This window comes from Microtus pennsylvanicus, chromosome 1 (genome assembly GCF_037038515.1).
Source record: "Microtus pennsylvanicus isolate mMicPen1 chromosome 1, mMicPen1.hap1, whole genome shotgun sequence".
Classification (NCBI taxonomy): domain Eukaryota; kingdom Metazoa; phylum Chordata; class Mammalia; order Rodentia; family Cricetidae; genus Microtus; species Microtus pennsylvanicus.
The window spans coordinates 180,800,521-180,825,416 of record NC_134579.1 but is presented as its reverse complement, the minus strand read 5'-3'; the positions used below and the strand labels follow the sequence as shown (position 1 = coordinate 180,825,416).

The 24,896-nt window shown below is 34.7% G+C and overlaps 1 protein-coding gene across 25 annotated transcripts in view; it reads left to right on the top strand.

Annotated features, from left to right (window-relative positions):
• The window catches only part of Trdn (triadin), a 380,261-nt gene that overhangs the window by 88,169 nt on the left and 267,196 nt on the right, over positions 1 to 24,896 (top strand). For all 25 annotated transcript variants that reach the window (XM_075946189.1, XM_075946182.1, XM_075946106.1 and 22 more), the window contains exon 5: positions 13,528 to 13,587. In XM_075946189.1, the coding sequence (XP_075802304.1) occupies positions 13,528 to 13,587 (60 nt within the window). The remainder of the gene's footprint in view (positions 1 to 13,527; positions 13,588 to 24,896) is intronic.

The following is a 24,896-nucleotide window of genomic DNA, read 5'->3' as shown; positions in this document are numbered from 1 at the left end:
TATTCAGAAATTCTCTAAGCCCTAGTAAAATTCATTTCCAGTGACAAAGACACAGGGTGGGGTGAAAGGAGGAAGAAGAAGAGAGATCCAGTCGTCATAAGGCATAGGCCTGTGAGTAATCTCTGTATTTTTCCAAAGTGAAGTATTGGCTCATAGCTAACTTATAGGATTTTCTCATATTCCCATACTAATATTTAAGGTTTCACTGACTAGATTAAGGAAAGTCACAAAATATATTTCTTTAGCATGTTTATTTTTAAATTTTGTACTAACACTTCTAAGTACAATATAATGGAAATATTCATCTCCCTTTTTAAGTTCATTCCTACCAAAGCGTTGTCTATAATAAGTCTGTACAGAAGAGTGATCATTATAGCATTTATGTCCTTTCAAATATGTAATTTTAGAAGATAATGATAGTCTTTTAACAAGAAGTTATGTTTTATAACGCCTTTTCCTGACATCTAGCTTCAGTGTTAGAAAGGATAATTGTAGTCTTTCAGAACTAAGCGCATTCAGAGTTCTGGAAGGGAAAAACTGGTCTTCACTTTTAGGAGCACAGTGACCTTATGGATTGCACACTTATTTCTTGCATTCAGAGAAAGCACCAGCAACCCTTAGAATTATGCATAATTTCCCTGCTCCCTGCATTGTTTACTTTTCTCACTGCAGTAACCAAATACCTGTCAAGAGTCAGCTGAACGAAGGATTTATTTTGATTAAAATTGAAAGTGATGCAGTCCATCAGTAAGTAGGAAAGACACAATGCCAGTAATGTGAGGTGGCTAGTCACACCGTACCATCAGTGAGGAAGCGTAAAGAGACCTTTGTGTTTCGAGGAGTAAATTATTTCTTTAGAGTTGTGAATTGTCCTATAGCTCCTCAGATTGAACAGAGTTATCCAATAAGCTAAAACTTAATTTATTCCCTGTATTTTTTTCTTATTTTATTGATATCCACAATAGTTCTTTTCACTCAAATTATATAAGAAGGATCCAGAAAATGCCAGCACTATACACAGGCAAGGCATTTTGATTAGACTATCTAGAAGACTGTATCACAATGTTGGTAGTAAGACAGACAAACAAGTTAACATGCCAGAAATTTTATTGTGTCAATCTTTGTTGAAATATTCTGAGTTTATACTAGATTGAACATTAATTTAAAAAAATTAATAAACCAAAAAGAAGGTAGAATTACAAGCTGACTACACTAGTTAAAATCATGATCTCAGAATATTGTGCTAGGTATGCCCTTAGTCACACTAGTTAAAATCATGATCTCAGAATATTGTGCTAGGTATGCCCTTAGTCACATTATGAAATAGATACTGGTAAATCAAAGCTTAACTGTGTACGTGTGGCATGGTTTTCTTCACAATGTGTCTAGAACTTAATGCAGTGTTTGCCTTCTTTCTTCTCTACACTGATGAGATCTGTAATCATAGGAGAACAAAGTCAAGAAAACTGATAGCAGGTTACAAATGGAAGAGGGGAAAGGGGTAGGAAATTCGAAGCAAGAGAAACAGTGATGAGTACCAGCATTATTTTCCCAGGCACTTGTAGATGTACTAAATTGTGACTGTCGGAATTATAGAGTGTGTTAATTATTTTGTGGGTAACAAATCTAAATTCCAGCTCAAACTGACTTGAAGAAAAACTTGCAAGTTGTGAGGCTGAAGTAACTTCTAGAATGGTATGGGACATGTATTGTAATAAGGAAATCTGTCTCCAAAAGAACACTCTCTTCATGTTTAGTGTAGTTAGTGGTCATGCAGGCTTTTTCCTCTTATGCAATTCTGGACATCAGAAGGTTGAGGTCCAGATCATTTTACCTAGTGACTCAAGAGGAGAACCTTTTTTTATTTTTTCTCAAATATTTTTTCTAAGAAACTTCCATGAACTCTCATTGATTTGGATGGAGTAACACGTTTTTGTTTGATCTGATCAGTTGAAAATAAAAAAGAGAGACAAAATAGCAATAGCAATAGATATGCAACACCTATTCTCTGGAAGCCTGGGATCACCTTCCATAGGAATAAGACAGGGTAACACTGGCAGAACCACCTGTAGGCAGATGGGAATTCTGTGGAAACATTGGTTTCCCCAGAAATGACAGCTGTACACACATGTTCACTAATTATCTCAGACTTCCTCCTACAATGGATTTATGACATCAAAATCCCAATGCAGAGTCTTAAACAGATTACCTAGGGAGTGGGAGAGAAAATAAATGGAATCAAGGAATTAAAATAAACTGGTAAATCTATAGTTTTTAAGATGCCTTAAATTGACTACATTTATACTTATAGAAAACAACCTGAACCCAGTAGGTTTTTTTCTTTTAAATGTGCATATTGAATAATATATAAATTATATACCTTGATAAATGTAATTTTTAAAATGTAATATAAATAATTATATATATATATATATCTTCAATGAAAGAATTTAAATATTTTCAAATATGTTGCTGAGTCCTCTGTAGTGTAAAACCCCTACAGTCTAACAGGTCATTCTGTAGACAAGACACTTTGTGACTGTTGTAGACAAGGAGGGGAAGAACTGAGGATAAGTGCTTTGTTTATATATTGTAAGAACTGTGTATAAACTTACTGAGGGAGGAAAAACCAAAACAAATTAATAGTAACATAGAAGCTAAATTAATACTGATGTTACATTGGCTGAGTCCACTGAAATTAATGATAGTGAACTCCTTGATTGAGCATTTCCAAAGTTTAAACATGATGGGAATAAACCCCATTGAACAGAACTAGTGTCACAGTTAGAACATCTGTGTACTTTACATGCAACCCTAGTGAGTCTCAGTTTTCAGATCTGTGAGATAAAGTTGGTAGAATTACTGATAATCATTTCCATTCCGTTCCAGCAATGATGTTTTCTGACTCTGATTGAATCATTATGTCATACATTAATGACTTTATCAATAATTTCTTCCAGAACAAATTCTTACACTGCAAAGTATGGTCCATGACCAACAATTTGAGCATCATCTGGAAGCTACTGAGAAATCGGCATACATCTAGGCTGACTGAGTGAGAATCTGAATTTTAAGAAGATCCTCAGACAGTTCCTATTAAGGGCATTAAGATTTGAGAAACATTGATCTGGACAATAGTTCCCACTACTAATAGTGATTCCCAAGTTTCCTGAGAGCTTATTTAAATTGTAGATTCCTCATGTTTCCTCACTGTGGAAAATGAACTGATTCAATTTAGGCTGTAACTCAAGAATGTGTTTTAAAATTTCCCCAGATGATTCTTATATACAGTCACATTGATCTGGTGTTGGGTATCATCAATTTTATGAAGCACATATACCAACTCAGCCATAACCTCATCCATATCCCTCAACTCCATCAGTGCTTATCTAATAAAAGGTAATATTTGTAATCACTTCCGTATGTCGGGTTTGTTGCATGTGGGGAATGTTATTTCATTTTATGGATGAATAAAATAAACCCTACAGTGGAAAATGCGTTATCCTCATATTATAGATTTTATGAGGAATAAATGTGTTTAAGTGTGTAGTATTTCAATACAGATAATTTGAAATTGTGTGTAAAAACCATTAGTATGCAATGGTGGAGCATTTTTTTTTCTGAAAAAGTTTAACTTAACTTATAAAGTAATAAAGTATAACAAAATAAGACCCAAACAATTTTATATTCATAAGCTTGAAAATCCTTGAAGAATATTCTCTGGGATATCTGTCTACCACTATTTCTAGTATCTGCCCATTTAATGACAGATGATGGTGATTTAATGATGAGATATGATCCTTTTATGTTCTTTATTATTATTATATAAATATATAATTATATATTATTTAACATATATATTGTTTTTTTCTGAAAATATTCTTAATGCAGCTAAAACAATATCACTATAATAGATACCTACACACAATTTGCTTTATTTGTTATAAATATTGAGATTTCAGAAAAATAGTTCCCCTTAGAATTAATCAATTGGCATTACATATATAACTAGACTTGCTTAGTCACTTATCAAAATTAATCCTTGGTGTCCTAATAAAAATCTTACATGTAGTCAGTCTTTGTTCCCATGAATAAGTAGTTTAGTAGTAAATGGAGAGAAAGTTTAAGACAGTAGTTTTTTTTCTGTTCTAATTATTGAGTGATATCATGAAAACAAATATAAGAACATTCTTTGAATTTTTCAATCTTCAAAACAATTTAATACATTTTTCTCATCTTGATTCAAAGTTTGGTAATAGATTATCCTTTCAAGTTTGTGTCTGTCTTAAGAAATCTTGAAATGTTTTCATTTGAATTTATTAGCAGTGTGTCAATATCACAGATAAAGAATGCATATTTTAATATGGCCACATAAGAGTCAGACAAGATTGACACATAGGACCCCAAAAATCTTTGTTATGGTCATAAATAGGTAAAAAATAATTCATCATGGAAAATGTATAAAACATGAGAGAATAACTTAGAAAATGGACTATAAATATGATAGTTTTCAAGTACAATTTACTAAAACCATTTTCACTAACAGTGGTTCTGTTCATTGTCAACTTTGTCACTTTTGGGACCCATGGCCTCAGTTCCCAACTTCTAAGATTAAAAACCTTAGAAAAAGTTACTGGCCTGATGATTGCCATTGGCGTTGAGTTCATATAGGTTTGTTAAAGGTCAACAAAACAGCCTGAACAGGCAAGATGACCATGTCAAAAAAGTGGATTGTTACTTCAAATCTGTGGAACTCCAAAAATTCTAACTATTGATTAATTTGATATTTCAATGGGACACGCAGCATACATCATGAGAAGCTACAAGTCATTCCTGAAATTCACACCTTAAACCACCCACAGGTCCACTAAAATCTATTCTTACGTCTTAGATGAACAGTATAAATACATTTACCAAATGCAGGAATTTTACAATCCATACATAAAAACACTTTTTATTATTAAAAATGAAATATTATTAGATCATGTAAATATTAGATCAATGAGAAGGTAGAGATACTGAAATGTTTTAATCAACTTTAGGCCATATTAATAAACACACACTAGTAAAAAAATTAGAGCACAAAAGGAATACAGATTTTGGAAGTGGTTGAAATCTAGCATTCATTCAAGTTTGGTGAATAGACATACCTCATTTAACTCTTGTCTCTGTTTTTTACTGTTTCTTTATTGTTGAAGTAGACAGAATGTTTGATTTCTAACACTTTATGGTAGATAATTAATTTATATAAATTTACTGTAACTATAGTATTACATAAAAGATATACCCTTGATTTTATTAACATTGACCTATTCACTGTATGCTAAAAATGTTAAAACTCTATACTTTAGGAAAAACTTTTGAAAAAGTACTTACACTTACTTTCAGTTACTTTATTTTATGTTTGTACACAGTAAAATTCTGTAACAGCTCTCATCATTTGAAATATATATAAAAATACATATTTTTATATTCTATTGATGTGGGATTCCCTTTTATACCCTGTGAATAAATTGATTAATTAATAAAGAAAACTGGCTTGGCCTGATAGGGCAAAAGAATAAAGGTAGAAAGGGAAAACTAAACTGAATGCTGGGAGAAAGAAAAATGGAGTTAGGGAGAAGCCGTGGAGCCGCTGACAGAGTCAGACATACTAAAACTTTGCTTGTAAGACACTGCCATGTGGCGATACACAGATTAATGGAGATGACTTAAATTAATATGCAAGAGTTAGCTAATGAGAAGCTAGAGCTAATGGGCTAAGCAATGTTTTAATACAGTTTCTGTGTGATTATTTTGGGCCTAAGCAGTTGGAAACCAAAAAGTGGCCCTCCTCCACCTATATTCTATAACTTTTCTCAGCTTTATAATATTTTAATATAATACATATGCATCTATTACAAATGCTAAAAAAGTTACAGAATACACACACATGTACACACACATATACACAAACACATTGAATTGTGGCTCTAACCAAGCACTACATCACCAAGGTACATCCTCAATCTAAACACCTATTTTGAAAAGCTATTTTGCTTTCTCTAGAAAATGTTCAGGTTTAATTAGTTGTTAAATTCTTTAGAATTTATCATAAATAATTAAGCTATTATCTACTACTCTTTTGCTGCCTTCATAGATTTCATAGATTAAATTTTTCACATAGTATATGTATCTATCAAGTAATTAGTTACTATATGATACTCACCCTGTTAGTTAATGCAATTATAATGTGGAACAAAGTAGATATAATTGTGCCATCATCAAACATACTACTTAATAAGAAACAAAGACAATAATATTAGGATCATGATGATCATTTATTGTCAGATGATATCCTTTAAATTTTGACTTGTTTTAATGCTCAAGGAAGTCTGTGAGGTAGGTTTTTGCTATTTTATTATTTCATTGGTGAGGAAATAAAATTCACAGAGCAGTGATCAGAATCAGATTTTAATTGTGCATGTTGACTCCAGTGTTAATTATCTTAGGCAGGTAGATTTATTTAATGAATGCCAGAAATTAAAATATTTTATGGAGATTCTTTTAATAGATTTCTGTGTCTTCTACATTTTCTTATCAAAATGCATTTTAAAATTACATTAGAATACCAAAGACTTATGACATCTTTCATATGAAGATTATTATCTTTAGATTATTGCAATCATGAAGTAATAAGTAATCTAAAGCAAAGACTAATTTGTATTTATTCTCAGCACTCTAATAAATTATTGTGTCTGCGCATCTGTTTTCTGTCAGTTTGAAATCTCTCATCATGTTTGACATTATTCAATACAAAACTTCTGATTGAGGAGAGTACATTTTATTATTTCCATTAAATAATATGATACCCAACCTAGAGTCTAAATAATTAGATCTCCTTAATTAAATTCATTAAAAAGTGAAGATCATTATGCTTTTTATAATTTATGCAGAGTGAGAGTATGCGCAGGAATGTAAGGCAAACAATGGCTCTTTTCTTCCTTCTTCCTTGTAGCTTGCTCTTCACCCTGAAAAGTCAGGAAAGAATTTGAGAATAATCAGAAGGAATAAAGGGATTAGGAACACAGGAACCTCACTCTGTAAACTTACCCTGCCTTTCTCTGACAGCATTTCAGACACAGGGAAAGATTCATGGAAGTCACTCATCAGCGTTATCAGTGACCTAGTAGAACAAAAGGTCATGTTTCATTGCTTCTTAGTCTATTGAGATAATGGTCATTCTTTTTGCCTTGGATCTTATTTTGTTCTACAGCATTATCAGAATTGGACAGTCATACACCTGGGTTGAAATATGTTGACCTTTTTAACCTATTAGACTGCAAAACCTAGGATTCCCCAGTTACAAAGGAGGATTATGATTTGACCCTGTGCTGGATGTGAACACCTTTTCAAAGGTATTTGATATTTAGCTAATCCTAAACCCCTTAAATTTGGAGGGGAATCATGTCTTCCCCAACTTTCCTCTCTGTTCCTTATGTACTCGTTATAAAGTGTTCTTGAAAGAATGTCTTGATTTTGAATACAAATTTGAGCAATTGTGTGTCAATATGACACACAAGGGAGAGGCCTTGACGTATATGCAGAAATTGATAGATAACTAAATGGGAGCCTTAATAACATAGACAGTTTTTCTTCCTTGAAGAAGAAAACTGGAAGTTGTAGGGCATTAAATTCCTCCATGTAATACCTTAAATCTTTTAAATTGAAGTTTCCTGTATTTGACAAATAGCTCATGGCTGGGAAGTGCGGTAGGAGGCCGTGTATCTGGCATCACCTGTGAGAAAGACATGCTTGAGAAACCGAATTCGGTAATGCATTGTTACTCAATAAACAACAGTCTGCATGGCCATCCTTTCCTGGCTAAAGTGTAAGCAGATGGACTGGCACACTCTGCTGAGACGTCGGTGGATCTCCTGACAGCTGATAGCCACAGGCAGTAGGAACTAGTGTTGTGACCCATTCCCCGAGGAGAATGCAGCACAGCAATGTAGATGATTTAGATTCTCCTTAAGTTGGAATCATGATATACCCATCTTCGTCCTTTGTGACCAAAGAAACATAGGCACAGGTAGGCCAGTACTAACTTAGTTGTACTGGGTGGGGATGCCGTTAAACATATGCTAGCAGGTTTAATTGAAATTGAAGTTCCAAATTTAGCTGACGATGTTCTACAAAAGGAAAGAAAATTTCACCAAGAAAGTCATTGCTATCCATCTTTACACCTAGCTGTCGTGATTATATCACACAGCATGCATTTTATCAGCATATTCAGGGAGGATCTGCCATATCCATGAGATTTTTTTTTCATTTATGTGAGACTAAGGTACAGAATTAAAAAGATACGGAGCATGTATTCTGAGCTTTGCAATTAGGTTTTGTCTTCTCTCTTTGTCAGAAGAAAATAAAAAGCTAGACTTAATTTTTTTGAAATATTGCCAAATTTTCCTCTTAGAGGAAAATTTGATTATACTTCATATTTATTTACTTTTGTTTCTTGTTAAGTAAGTCAAGTACATCAACCCGCAAGTCCTTACTTTGTGCTTTAGAGTTAACTCCTTACAGAAGTTTGCAGAGAGTGTATTTGCTCTCATGCCTTCCTGATCCTTGAGTGGTATTCTTTTAAGAAAAGAATTAACATGTCTTAATGGAGCTCAGTGTATTATTTTCATGCATGCATGCATGCATGCAGCAAACATAATGTGCATGCATCCATTTTCTCCTTATCCTAACACTATTCTAAATTCTTAGTAATATCTACCCTAGTCGGATTAAAGTTTAATTTCACAGAAGTGAGAATGTAGGACAATACTCAGCCTCCATGAACCAACTTATTTCACCTGACACAGTACCTTTTGATTTCACTCATTTTGCTGCAAATAATGGGGCTTCATTTCTCTTTATGACTGTGTACTACTCCTCTCCTGTCTTAAAAAGACTTAAATGCAAAATACCAAACAGACCTTATTTCCTGTCAGTGGGCCCTGAGTGGTGTCTTTGATTCTAGTTTTGGACATTGGGCTCCATAATTTTTCTCTATAATGGACTGTAGCTAATTTCTCTATAGGTTGTAGTTTGATATTTTTAAGCCACATCTGACTGAAAACACAGAGCTCACAGGAGCCAGAGCAGTTTTGATACTGCTTCTTAGTCTGATCTGTGGTGGTCAAGCTTCTACCCACATTTTGGGGAAGTCTCTTATGAACTAGTGTGGAGTAACCAGACTTAGAAACCATCATTCCATGCAATATATGTACCCAAATTTGCCTTAGTCTAGGAATGTTGGGCACATTTATTCAGGCAGATGGCTTTTAGCACCAAAGCCTGCAGCTTCCATCATTTCCATGTGGGTTCCAGAATTTCTTCTTTATTCATTTGCATGGTCTCCAGTGGGAATGCCCACATGCACTCATCACATGATACACTCCTTTAAAGGGGAATAAAATATTGTCAATAATAACTTTCTATCATTGCCATATAAAAATAAGCAACCTAGCTCTAGAGAAATTCCCAGAAACCCACAAGGATGACCGCAACTAAGACCTAAGCAATAGTGGAGAGGGGGCCCGATCTTGACTTACCCTGTACTCAGACTGATGAATATCTTATATATCACCATAGAACCTTTATCTGGAAACTGATGAAAACAGGCAGAGAATTGCATTGGAGCATTGGAATGAGATCCCAAAGTCCAGCTGAAGAGTGGGAGGAATGAGAATATGAGTAAAGAGGTCAAGACCAGGATGGGTACACCCACTGAAACAGTCTGTCTGAGCTAATGGGAGTTCACTAGCTCCAGTCAGACTGGGAAGGAACAAACATTGGACCAAACTAGTCCCTCTGAATGTGGTAGAAAGTTACATGTCTAGGACAGACTGAGGGACCACTGGCAGTGGCAGCAGGATTTGCCCTACTACATACACTGGCTTGTTGGGAATCTGTATTTTTTTTTTTGAGTGGATATCTTGCTTAGCCTAGACACAGTAGGGAGGGCCTTGGACCTTCCCCAAAGCAATGTGCCTTTCCCTCTCTGAGGATTGCATTGGGGTAGGGTGGAAGGGTATGTGAAGAGAATAGGAGGAGGGGAGAGAGTGGGAACTTGGATTGGTATGTATAATGAAAAAAGTTTGTTTTCTTTTGTAAAAAATAAATAAATAAGAAAAAATTAGAAGAATAAAAAAATGAGCATAACTAATATAGATTTTAATTTTAAAAGTTTCATCCTATCTTCCTTTCATACTAATACCTTAGGAGTAATAAACATCTCTTGAAATGACTTTTCTAAATCTATATGAAGACTATTTCAAACACTTGGCATTTTGCTTGTTTTAGTGACTTGAGTTATACCAAGTTCCAATCTTCTGCATAGCTTCTGCGGAAATGGCTAAGACAAAGGGAGTAGGAAGTTGGCCATGAAGAAGATCAAATTTGTTTTTAATCAGCTCATTTGAAAGGTTTTATCTCTGTGGTTGTTCTAACATTTAAAACTGAATATTCGATGCCCTAAAGACCTGTGAAGCATGATCATATGTGGCTGTAAATGACCCACATGTATCCTTTTAACCCTACTACCTAGCCAAATTCTAAAAGTAAGAAGCGAAATCTTCAAATTAATTTTTCTAGAATTTAATTCATTATCTCATTCAGAGCTCAAATAAAGAAACCCATGAGAAGATTATGAAGATTCATTTATATGTTAAGAGATTTCTTCTCAGGGGTCTTCTTGTGTTTGTAGAGAATAAGGAAGAAAAGGCACAGGCAGGATTTTGCCCTTTCCAGGAAAAGTAAGATTTCTTTCCAGAATTCTCCAGTGGGCATGGAGAAATCAATCAAACTACACAGATTGATGCTTTTAATAACATTTATTACAACTTCCAACGACTCCTAGATACTCCTTTTTTCATGTAATTTTGTACAGTAATCTACCTAAATTGGCCCATTAATATGGCCACGGGTGGTAGACCCCAAATAACATTGTTGTAAAATGTGATTAATATAAATATCTTTAGAGAGCTACTTTATCTTCTAAATTGAGTCCTCATCCACTTTATTCTTTAAAAAATATGAATTTGAACTTGCCACATAAGTGAATATGCACAGATATTTATCAATGAAATTGGAACAGTGATGATGTATCTGATATATTTGTATTTGATACTGCTTATACTGTATATTTACAGTAGTGATTCTCTAGTATAGTAAGGAAGTCACTAGTTACTTCCCAGCCGCTTAGCCCTGAAATAATCACACAGAAACTATATTATTTATGTCACTGCTTGGCCCATTAGCTCTAGCTTCTTATTGACTAACTCTTACATCTTATTTTAACATATTATTTAACCATTAATATATGCATCACCACGAGGTCGTGGCCTACCAGCAAAGTTTCAGTGCTTCTGTCTTTGGTGGCAGTTCTATGACTTCTCTCTGACTCTGCTTCCTTTCTTCCAGCATTCAGTTTAGTTTTCCACACCTATCTAGGTTCTGCCCTGCTGTAGGTCCAAAGAAGTCCTTTATTAACCAATGATATCCACAGCTTACAGAAGGGAATTCCACATCACCCAAGGGAGTTCATTTTGTGTGACAGGAAGCGTAAAGACAGTTTTCATTGTCACAACTAAATGATTTATATGACACTATGAGTATCAATTAGGTAGATCCAGGGATGCTGCTAAATAAATACCTTTTAATGCACAGAATAGCCCCACAATATGACCAGAACATATTCCACAAATCTAAGAAGATCAACCATGCTAAGCTGAGAAACCTTTCTGTGGAGTTGATGATGGAGGCATTGAGGAAATGAACAGTATTGGGAAAGCCAGGTAGAAAGAAATCCTCCTTGATTTGTCCTTGTGCCTTGCAGACTTTTGTTTTAAAGAGATATGAATGAACTCATAGTCTTATTAGCACTGTCTGACAATGTACAACATCACAATTAGATGATAGTAGACAAATGCAACTATGCATATTAAAAGGATTGATTAATGGTAGAAATTGAGGTAAGACCTTCACAGTTGTACATGTCTGCTTAAAAGAGGAATGGACATCATTACCTGTCTTTTCACAGCATATTGAGGATATTTGAATGACTTACCTAGGTATAGAAGTCTTCAAAAATATAACAAAGAAAAATGCAAGTTAACAGATGAGAATTTTAAATATATACAGTAATTATTGTCATAACTGACTAGCTGCCTAATAAGCGAGTTAAACACACAAACATCACTGACCTTTTTAAAGAAAGCACATGATATTTAAGAATGAGTAACCTCTGGAAGTAACAATAATATTTTCAAATCCTCATTTCAAATTTGCTTTTCTCCAAATTAACTGCAAATTTAAAATTTACTTCATTTTCCAAGGCTTGGCAATATATATAATAATTATGATGAAGTTATCGGCAATTTAAATAAACTTGTGAAAATCTGGTATTTAGAGAAAAATTCAGCTAACTATGAAATGTACTATATATGGTTGGCATAATTGTTGCTTAAATACAATGCCAGATGTCACTTATGAATGTATTTTGGTGTCAATAATTCTAGGCTGTACTTCCTGTGAGTGGCTACAGTTCACTTCATAAATTTTTAATTAAATATGAAAAAACTCAATCTTTCTTAAAAATCTAAATAAAATTTATACTAAAGGTTTTCAGTTTGTATTGAGAAGAATTAAAGTTAAGAATAACAAGAGTTCCTGATCATTTTCTGGAAATGCTGACAGGCATCTCTGTCAGTGTAAATTCTCACTTTTGAAATGGCTGATTTTGAGACCACTCAAGTTTTCCTATATTTCCATAAAGAAGTTATGCAGTAATTATTAAGAAGCCTCTTTCAGACCTCACCAAGTGATGGATCAGCCTGACTCCATCTTGGGCTTGAAAATCATCTTACGGAAAAGACAAACTAAGCTCATTCTTGTTTTTGATTAAATCTCTGTTTCTCAAGGATTGGGCCACGCCCCACCTGTAACCTTAATTACAAATGCTTCTCTACTGCCTGTGGTAGGAAATGACAATCATGCCTTTGTTACAAGGCCTCCTTTTACCCCTACCTTTGTTCCAAAAGGTTTTTCTGACCATCTCTCTTTTTTTTTCTGACCATCTCTTTTTATGACTACCTTATGACCACCTTGCAACCATGTATTCATTTCAAGAGGTATTATGACTAACTTGTATGCTTATGTTCTGCTCCTGTAACTCTGGCTATTTTGCCTGTCAAATCTCTTCTTTAGAAACTCCCTATCACTGAACTATAAAAAGTATGTTATCTTCACTTCCAATACTGGCCTTTTGAACCTCTCCTTAAGGGGAGGCAGCCATGTACATGAATTTAAAAAGCTTGCTCTAATTAATCTGTCCATGATGACTTGGGTCATTGATCTTTCTCTTCCCTTCTTTGGGACTACCTCAAACATATTAGAAAATTTTGTACTTTGTTATAGAATTTTGAAGTTTAGGTCCCAGATATGGTTTAAATTTTATACTTTTTCAATTTTTAACCTATACATTCTATGTTCCTGCAGAAATGCACAAAGAAAAGGCTGAAAAGCAGGAGAAACCTGAGAAGAAAATGCAGACTAAAGGTACAAGTTCCATTTCATGCTGGTACTGCTGCTGCTCCTGTTTCTCCTCCTCATATTCCTTCTCCTGGTCTTTCTCTTCTTTTTTTCCTCCTTCTCTTCCTTTCTGCCTTCCCTTTCTCCTTCTCCCCATCTCCTCCTCATTCTTCTCCTCCCCCTATTCCTCTTCACTTTTCTTTTGAAAAGATACACATTTTTTGTTGAAGTATCCATATGGAAGAAGAAGTATTTCATGATTAACTATGTTTACTTTTAAGTTTTTGGTATCATTTTAATCAGTTCTTTCTTCACCAATTAAATTCCAGCTATGGGTGTCTGTCTGAGTAAGAGTCAATGATAGGAATCAAAGCAACTTCAGCATTGGTGAAAATCTTTACTTATAATGGTTTTTCTTTAATAAATAGCATTGTAATATTTTACTTAATGTTCTTCTCTTTATCATTTTGTATAATGATTCAGAGTTTACATTTTAAACATGAACTTGGAATACCATGGAATGCCTTGATGATCCTTAGTTCAGACACGTAGAATCATTAGATTACATCATTGGGAATGCCCTAGTCCCATGCTCTCTTCACAGCCTCAAGGGATAGACTGGGACAGTAAGGTAATTAAAAGCACTGTAGTCCTTTTTGCTAGTTTGATTCCAGGAACTATGATCATGTGATAGAAGCATTTCAATAATACTTCCTTGCTAATCTGACAAGTGCTACTTTTCTGTGGGAGATCCATGAAGCCATGATATGTTAAATAAACCTAGAGCAAACAATGACATTCAACAGGAACAAATTTCTAAACATTATAAGGTTTTAAAAATAGGCAGTTAAACGTAATTTTGTATGCTCCAGGGGGCAAAATATTTCTCATAGTTATCATAGCTATGGGATACAGAAAAAAATAATAAAATAATTTCCCTGGAATAAAAAGTTAGTTTTGGAAAAGCTGAGTACATTGTCAAATAGAAGAATGATTCAATCTCATGTGCAAAAGTCTGAGTTTAATTACCAAAGCCTTCCATATGCAAAATTAAACAAAGCAAATGTAATAATAAATATATATTTATTATATTTAAACCTAGCTAATGTAAAAATTAACGCTTACAGGTAGCACAGTTGAAAATATTACGTTTTCAAGTACTAAAAGCCTCTATTAGCTTACAATTACTCTCTTAACTATGTTGAGATGTCTGAGTTTATCTAAATTGGGATTTATAAACTGTTGTTTATAAATATACTTTATGTCAATCTCCCTATGAGACTGAGGGGGGCAATTACATTAAAACTGTCACAAATCACTCACTGGTCCACTAAACTTGTAACAATATTATAATGCAAAATGCATTTAGTCTAACTTCAAAAGTCCTGATTGTCTATCACAGTCTCAACAATGTGTAAAAGTCCAAAGTTTCGTGCAGCCTCTTAACTATAATCCCCTGTAAAATCAAAATAAAAAAGCAGATAACATACTTCCAAAACATAATGGCACAGGATATACAGAACCATTCTAAAATGTAGGAAAGGGGGCAGAGTAAGGAAATACTGGACCAAAAGAAGACCAAAACCTGCGGGGCAAACTCCAAACTACAACTTCACATCTGATGTCAAAATGTTTTTCAGATCTCCAACTCTGTTCAGCTTTGCTGACTGAAGATTTTCTTTTTCCTGAGCTAGTTCCAGTTCCTGTGAGCATCTCTTTCGCAGATATCCTATGCCTCTGGAATCTTTAAACTCTTGGGGTCTCCAAGGCATCTTATTCTTCAACTTCACAGCTTCGTGGAAGGGCCCCTTTAGGCCTCCATTCAGGGACACTGATGACACTTGTCTGGCCTCAGCAGCTTTCCTTAGCCATGGAGGCAAATTCAATTCTCTAACCTATTTCTTCTATACTTAACTCTAAAAGTTAGAACCATGTAATGAAAGCTGCCATGTTCTGCTGCATGCTGGGTCTAAGATATGACCCCTTCATTCAATTTTCTGTTTAATTGTTGCTCTCACTGCCTAAACTTGACTATAACTTGAACTTGCTTTATAGACCAGATTGGTCTCAAATTCAGGAGTATAGCAGACTCTGCCTTCTTATTGCTGGGATTGTACCACTATCTAAGATTTTCTTCCCCCGAGGTTAACACTCTACTACTAAAGCCTTTTATCTCCTTGAACACAGGACTCAGTTCCATTTCACTTTGTCGTGCCTCTTTTCTCCCCAAATATTTTCCTGGCCTAGCTTGTTCTTTTTTATTATAAGTCTATATCAGAGTTAATTAATAACCACAAAGCAGAGTCTATACAATGGTCTTTTAAGATTTCCTCTGCCAACAGAATTAATCCAAAACTCTCCACTTTAGTCTGAGGCTTTTTCTCTGGGCAAGGGCAAAAAGCAGCTACATTTCTTACCAAAATATTACACGATCAGTTTCTAAACCACACACTAACATTCTTCTCCTCTGAAACTACCTGATTGTCGCAGTTCATCAAATCACATTCAACACCACTGTTTTCCATGCTCCTACTAGTATGGCCCATTAAGCAGTGCTTAAAGTATTCCACTGCTTTTCCTAATGCAAACTCCCAAAGTCCATCTTACTCCAAGAAACAACATGGTCAGGTCTAACACAGCAGTTCCCCACTCCTGGTACCAACTTCTTTCTTAGTTAGGATTTTTATTCTTGTGAAGAGACACCATGACCAATACAACTCTTATAAATGAAAACATTTAGTCAGGGTGAATTGCTTACAATTTCAGCGGCTCAGTCCATTATCACGACAGGGAGCATGGCATTGTTTAGGAAGACATGGTGCTAGAGAGGTTCTGAGAGTCCTACATTTTTCAAGCAACAGGAATTTGACTGCAACATTGGGTGGTATCCTGAGCATAGTAGACCTCAAAGTCCACCCCTACAGTGACATACTTCTGCTAACAAGGCCATACATACTCCAACAAAACTAAACCTCCTAATAATGCCAGTCTTTATGAAATTATAGGAGCCAATTACATTGAAACTAGAACACTTCATTTACCTATCTTTTTTGATGAACCCAGTTAATCCTTTAGATATTAAACATGTTGTCATAATGCTTGAATTCCAGATTGATCAACCCAAACTTAAGCAAAACACTAACACCCACTCACCTGAGATTGGTCTATGCTTGTATTTAGGGGCTAATGTCTTATTGAATATGTTCATTTTTGTGTTCTTAACTCTTTTGACCTAGAAAATTGGACACTGTTTCAGGGACAGGATTGATTAAGAGAACCATGACTGAACTGGCTACTTCTCTCTGCCTGAACCGAAAGGCAAATTTAACTGGTTCCACTTGATCAAGGTCTCCACAACTTCATTCTGCAGACTCCATAGTAATTTAGCAGCAAGGTAGCTGGAGTGAGCATGGTGACATTGATGAAAACATTTGCATTTTCAGCATAGCTCTCAGAATTCTTCTGTCAAAGTCTTTAAGCAGTGGGCTGTGGAGTGGGTTTATTAAACCAGCAAGTCTCCTGTAATAAAAAGTAGTAAGCTTGGCTGAAATCTAAAATAAATTTCTCAAAGTCTGTGCAGGAGATTAGTCACCTGAATATATTTCTTGAATAGACCAACTATATCTGAGTAAAACAAATAATTCTGAGAGAGAAAAATACAGATGATAGATAGATAGATAGATAGATAGATAGATAGATAGATAGATAGATAGATAGATATAATCTATAGGTAGGCAGGTAGGTATGTAGAAAGACATATATATTTGTATATATATAATTAGCTAGTTAGATAAAACATACATAAACAAATATATATATGTGTGTGTGTGTGTGTGTGTGTGTGTGTGTGTGTGTGTGTGTAGGTAGATGAATGGATAGATAGATGATAGATAAACAGATACATTCTGTTGTAATAGGAGCGGCAGTGCTGCCTCCCCAGCACCCCGGCCGCCTGCTAGCTTATGCCCCGAAATAATTACACCGACACTGTATTCTTTTAAACCCTGCTTGGCCCACTAGCTCTAGCCTCTTATGGGCTAATTCTCATATTTTGTCTAACCCATTTCTAATAATCTGCATAGCACCACTAGGTGCGTTTACCGGGAAATATTCAGCATGTCTGATCTGGCGGCTTGCTCCATCGTGTCTGCTTCAGAGAGCAGAGCTATGGCATCTGCCCGGGAGAGGGGAGCATGGCATCTCTGAGCTCACTTCCTCTTTCTCCCAGCATTCTGTTCTGTTTACTCCACCTACCTATGTTCTAACCAATAAAATGGGCCAAGGCAGTTTCTTTATTTTTTAACCAATGACCTTCCTCCATCAACATAAATCCATAAATACATAGGTAGATACATAGATAAATGACATATACGTACCTGCATGCATACATACATAGAAAGGTATACTTTTATATTTTATTTTGCTTTTTCTCTTGTCAGAACATGAGTGGAATATTTCACTTGATTTCTAGTTTCCTTTTTATAATTAAGATAAGATATTGTTTAGTTTTTATTTTTCAATAGAGTTTCATAACTACAATTTTATGAATACTTTTAGACCTGAAATGGTCTCTTAAGTCACATTCCAGTTCAGCTATGGGTAAATTTAAGGGCTAGTTATGGTTTACTTTGTCATTAAAACAACTGAAAGTCTTTTAAGAAAGTATGTAATAACTTAAGATATGTTACCTATGATCATTATAAATAAATACCTTAGTTTGGTGGAGAAATAAGTTTTGATGGTAATTAAAACTAGAATATACACTATTTCACTTTCTTTTCTTCAGCTTATTTTTTCCTCTTTCTTGTCATTACTTCTGCAGCTTTCCCCCCCATCCCTTTAAAATAAAAACAAAAACAAAAGTTTCTTCTGATTCATAGGATGAGTTTAATAATACATGATCAGTTTATGCCTGGAATATTTATTCATCAATGAAATACAGAAAAGTAAATAATATGTCATGCCAGAAAGTACAGATTTCTAACACACATCCATTCAAATAGGTTAAATGATTTATATTAAAGGGGCACATAATCAGTTTTAATTTTTATTAGGCACAGAAAGTAAGACAATTTCTATAGTTTTTGATGCTAGATATGTAAGATGTTAACTTTTCTGTTTTGCCCATCTTTTTATTTTGATACTTTTCATTGGGGGAAGAATAGAATAATTTTATGAGTTAAAAAGTAGTCCTAATAATGTGTATTGGTTATGGCTTTAAGCATAAGCTCTGATATGCTAGTTAATACTTGCCTTTAAACTAAACTAACCATGGTAATATTTTCCCATAAAAGAAAATAAAGTAGGAATTTATTTTGTAATTATAATCAGAGCAATGTATGTTCTTGTGACCTTGTATTGAGTTTGCATAGTGATTAATGCAGAGCATCATTATATTTGTTTACAAGAAACACAACCATAGTGTGACTCTCCTTGGATTATTCAATGCTATTACCTCAAATATAAGTCATGTAAATGGCCTTCCATGAATGCATAGAATGAGTTCACCACAGTAGAACAGTTGTAGGCTCTCAGCAGTGAGATTTAACACAAGTTTGCACAAATAAGTCTCTTTCCATATGAGGGTGACAGTCCATATTGAAAAGTTTCATAGGTCAAAATGGTCTTGAAAAATAGCTTTAATGTAAAACCCAAGATTTAATAATATGTACTTGTCGAGCTAAAAAGAGTGAATAATATGCAGATGGAGATGAACAAAGCAATCTTGGACCTGCAGCTCATGAGTGCTTCAGGTGAAAGGATGTCCATTGTGGAGGCAGGACCAAGAATGAATGTACATTGTGGAATTGGAGCAAGTAACCCATCAGATGACAGAAATTGACCAGTCTCCTGATGCACAATATATACACTGTCTATAGTGTTGAATGTTACTTGATAGCCATGTGACCACAGGCAGAGGGGGTTTGAAATACATCAGTACGGTACCTGCAGTGACATGCCACCTCCATATTTATGATTCTTTTCAAAGTGGTGCCCTAGTGTGTATTTAATGCTTTCTCATTGCTGTAAAAAAGTGTGTCACAAAAGCAGCCAAAGGGAAGCAGAGTTTATTTTGACTTCTAGTTAGAATCCATAGTCAGTCAAGATGAGAAAGGAATGGCAACAGGCTCAGTAACATATCAAGATAGAAAATTAACATATAAATCAATAGCTTTTCAGATGCAAATGATGAGTTTGCCATGAAAGAAATGGGGGGGGGGAACCTCATTCATATAACTTAAGAAAAAAACTACTTATAAATTAATTTCACTAAGGAGTTGAAAATCCTCTCAATAAAAATTTCAGAACACTAAAGAATTGAAGAAAACATGAGATTAAATACTTCTCATACTTGTCGAAGCACAAATAATATTGCTAAAAAATGAAATTTCCAATGGCAGTCTTTACAAAGCTTAGGGAAAAATTCTAAGATTCATATAAAATCACTATTGATCTTGATTAGTCAAAACAATCCTAATCAGAAATAACAATGCTGTAGACATCTCAGATTAAATTACAAAGCCATAATCTCAAAACCAATGAGGTATAGGCACAATAATAGTTATATAGACCAATAGACAGAATAGAATACCCAGAAATAAGTCCATAAAGTTACAATCACCTAATTCATCAATGGTGTATAAAAGTGTACATTGGAAAGAAGCCAATTCTTCAGAAAAAGATGCTAGATGAAATGTATTTCCACATATAAATAGTAAAATTAGATCTGTATCTTTCACACTACACAAAAATCAGCTCAAATTATACCAGGCCTTAATGTTAGACCTGAAACTCTGGTGACGCTAAATGATAGTATAGGTAAAAATTTCAAGACATAAACGTAGACACAGACTTTCTGAATGGGAGTCCAGTTATTCAAGAAACAAACTAAAAGTGGACCAATGAGATTTCATGAAGTTACAAAGATTTTGCACACTGAAACTGATACTCAGCAAAGTGAAAACAGAGCCCGCAAAATAGAATATTTGATAACTGTACATGTCATAGGATTACTGTCAATAATCTGTAAGAATAACCCAAACTAAGCGCTCCAAATCAAATTACCTAATCAAAAAATGAACTAATGAATTAAACAGACTGTTATCAACTGCAGGAATATAAATGCATATCTATATATTTAATAATGTGTTCAACATCTTTTTTCATTCTGGGAAAAACAATTAAAACAACACTAAAATAGGGGTATACTGACTCATACCTACAATGCCAATCTCTAAGAGTCAGAAACTGTCAATGGACCATGGTAAGTTAAAATTACAAATTCTCCCTTAGAAAGAAAGGACAAAACTACTTTTGTTAAACGTATGAATTCCAGATTCCATTTCTAGTGTGCTCAGTGATTTTTTTATAAGCATGTTGATTATTTTTCTGGTTGTACAGAATTAAAATTCTACCAGCTATTTTCAAAATGAATTGCACATATAGTTACATAGACTGTATATTTATTGTTTTTCTGTAGCGGTGGCTAAAGTAGAACTTATTTTTAATGGGTTGAAGATGAAGTTTTTGCATCCTTTTGTCACTGGAATCTCTCCCTGGCTTCCACTTAGCTTTCTGGTCCTTGCATTTTCCACCAAATTCAGAAGAGATGTGTAGAGGATGCCGTAGAAGACAGGCCGAGTTATTTACAGAATAAATTGTGGCATTTCCAAAGGATGAGAATAGGAAATGGCCAAACTGTCAATATATAGTAGAGTACCTTTCAATGAATGGGTAGATGGAAAAGGACAATGGACATGGTCAGGGAGACCATGGTGTCTATTTAAATTTTAAGCAGGCTTTATATTTATGAAGTCCCTGCAACCGACAGATTTCCTGAATCAAATTTTAATGTCAAAGTGATTGACAGATAAATTTGATTTGACTCCTGAGTGTCAGGGCGACAATTTGGGAAGCCGTTTTCTGGATGATATCAGAGAAAGTTGAGAACTCTTAAAATCAATATTGAGTAGTCACTAGTGAGTGACCCTCCTGAACTCTCAAGATGTCCTATCTTCTCCACGTGCCAGAGATAGGACTAAAGTTCTATCGCCCTGACTAGTAATTAACATTGGGCCTATATATTTGAATTCCATTGTATCACATTAGATTAATAACCCCATACAGCTCCTGCCAGTGTTCTTAGTTCCTCGTGCCATGCTTTTCCATCATGAAGATGATGGACTTTTATTCCTCTGGAGCCATAAACATAGAATAAGTTCTTCCTTCAGTGACATGTCTTTGTCAAAGTGTTTTACTACCACAGTAGAAAAATAACAAGCAGATAGAAACTTCAAACTTTGGCGAGTGCATGTTTAAAATATTTTGAATCTTCTCGGTCTAATAAGTTACTGTTTATGAAGTGGGCATCTAACAAAATGTACAAAATTATTATTTTAAAAAGAAATTTTACTGGATTGCTACATACCCAAAAATATATAGACAACACTATTTGACTTTGATAAGTTAAAAAATGAGGACCCAAAGTTGGCTGGGTATAGAATTGGAATTAGTTCTGGGAGGACTGGGCAAAGGAAATGAATATGCTCAAAATGCAGTATAACAATGTATGAAATTCACAAATAATAAATAAAATTGTGTTATGTTTTTATAAAATCATTTATTTTTTTATTTTTGAGATTATAATTTTATTACCTTTTTCTCCTTTTCCTTTTCTCCCTCAAACCTTCCCATGTATCCTACTTTCTTTCAAATTCATGCTCTACTTTTTAAAGAATTGCTATTGCATACATGTATATATATACACACATATATACACACACACATACATACATTTTCCTAAATATAACCTGTTCAGTCCATATACTGTTTTCTGTATGTATTTTTTCAAGAAGGATCATTTGGTATTAAATAACCATTCAAGAATTGAAAGACTGATATGTATGAGTTATATGTGAATCTATTGAAATACTCAACTTTTCAATATTATTGACTACTAATATCTCCTACATATAATAGCACTAGAAATTTCAAAACATAGACATTTACTAAAAGAAAAGTTAAAAAATTCTGTTAAGTAAAATCATGGACTCAAAACTTTTACTCTAAAAGATATAATGTCCTTTGCTCAAACTAGTAGTATTCAGTAGTTCTGAAGTCAAATTTAATCTTAATGGTTTAGTTAAGTTTATTATCATCTGTCCGTTAGAGAATTTAGTAGCCTTTAAAGAGCTGCACTTTCACAGTTTTGAGCCAAAACTTTTGAGGATGAACTCTGAGAAAAGGTCCTTAGAGGATGCTGTAGCTACAAAGACCTAGAAGTTCTGAAATACTGTAATCTCAGAAACCTTCAGAAAACATGGACGTCTTCCTGGTGGCTGCTGGGTTAAAAAACAGAAGTACACAGAACTACTTGGGGAGTGCTGGTGAGGGGCCATGCGGGAAGAAGCAATTGCTTCAGAGTTGAGCTGAGTTTAAATGTTGTGACCGAGAAAGGTCAGTCTTTGACAAGAGCAGTGACGGCGGGCTTATGCCAACTCAGATGCCAAGCCACAGAGCCACTCCAACTGGTGGATTCCATTTGCTCTTAATTATGAACCTACCAAAGGGTCTTTTGTTTCATGTAAATAATAGTGGCAAACCAAATAAGCTTTAACAGGTGCAAAAGCTTGTTTTGCCCTGGGTTAAAAGTACCTTTACCAAGATATGGCTTGCCAGTCTAGGTTGGTGGAAAGAGGCAGCTATTGTTTTCCATATGGGCGACAGGGTGGTTCTTAGCAGAACTGTATCGGCAAAGTTAGATACTGTCGTTACTGTAGCATAAATTTTTTTTATTTCAAAGCAATTATTAAACCGGTGACTGACTGTTGCATTGCTGGATCTGAAGTCATTTCAAAGCTTGGCATTTGCGCACACTCTTGCCAAAGTGTGAAGCTTCAGTCCAAACAGCTTTGGTGGCTTTCTGCCATTTGAACCTCTCCCTAGAGACCACGGGTCCAGCTGTTTCAGTAAGCTGTGTTGTGGAGCTAATTCTGAAGGGGGATAATGAAATTCCGGTATGTACCACTGTGTCAGTAAATCAAAAATTTTGATTGAAGGAACCAGCTTTTTCCCCTGGGTAACGAGAATGAGGAGTTAATATGCTAATTTTAGTTTGAATTCAGCTCCTTTGCTCTTCCGATTTTGTATTAATTCGCCCGTTTATGCCTGTGCACATGTCAATCTGGAAATCTGCTCTTGGTATGGACAGCCAGCTGCCTGAGGTGCAGAGGCAGAGCCACAGATTAGGTGTTCCCTAGGGGGGCTTTTTAGTCAGGGCTCTGAACACACAGCTTATCTCTCCTAAACTTGGTTCCCCCTAGAGAAACTTTAAAAGAGGCTTTGTTTTTGCCAAGAATTTCTTTTTGGATGTCAGCTTAATTAACAATGATCCAAAGAAAGAAAAATGAGGTTTTTTGGTTTTTGGTTTTTTTTTTTTTTTTTTTTTTTTTTTTTTTTTTTTTTTTTTTTTGGTGTTCTCTGTAAGTCCTGTTTTCCTACCCTTATTTTGTGAGATTTGTTTTAATTGAAACTAGTTTCTCAGAAGCAACTAAAATAACTATTAATTGTGAAGGGGAAAATAATTTCAGTGCCTGGACATTCCAAGGTAAATTCCCCCTTCCTGTTTCTAGGTTATATTTAAGAAATTTTAATCAGCTACAAAGGTTTCCAGAGATTGAAAGCAAACAGAGCTTGAAAGAAAAAAAAAAGATATTAGTGTCTTATAAAATATTGAAATTTCATATATTTCAAAATATTATTAGCAGTGTACTGTATGACAGATATTGATTTTAACTGAATCTACAAAGGTGTAATATGCCTTTGTAATCTTCCCTTCAATGATTTCACCTGCTGAGCAGTCATATATAAACATGGCACCATTATTGCTTATTAATATATGTTCATAGATAGTGTAATTGCTCTAGTAAATAAGTATAGATAGATTAGAAATTTACAGAGGAAACACTTGAACCAAGCCTCAAGATCCTTTCATGGAGCAGGGGATGAAAAATGTGGTTTTGGGGATTCACGATGAAAGACACAAACAAGCAGAGAGAACAGTGTCACTAGGGGACACTGGTGTTCGGTGACACTACAAAAACTCTATTAAGACTGAATGTAAAGTTTAAGGTAAATTCCTGACAGATGAGAATGGATAGTAATCAAATGTCAAATCAATGAATTGTTTCTAAGTATGCGATAGTTCCTACTTGTAACAGATACCATGCTAACCCACACATGCTTTCTTGAAAAAGTCTCACAACCTCAGACAAGATATTATTGTATTACGGGGCACAATGATGTCATGCCCACAGCAGATACTGCTTAGATATTCT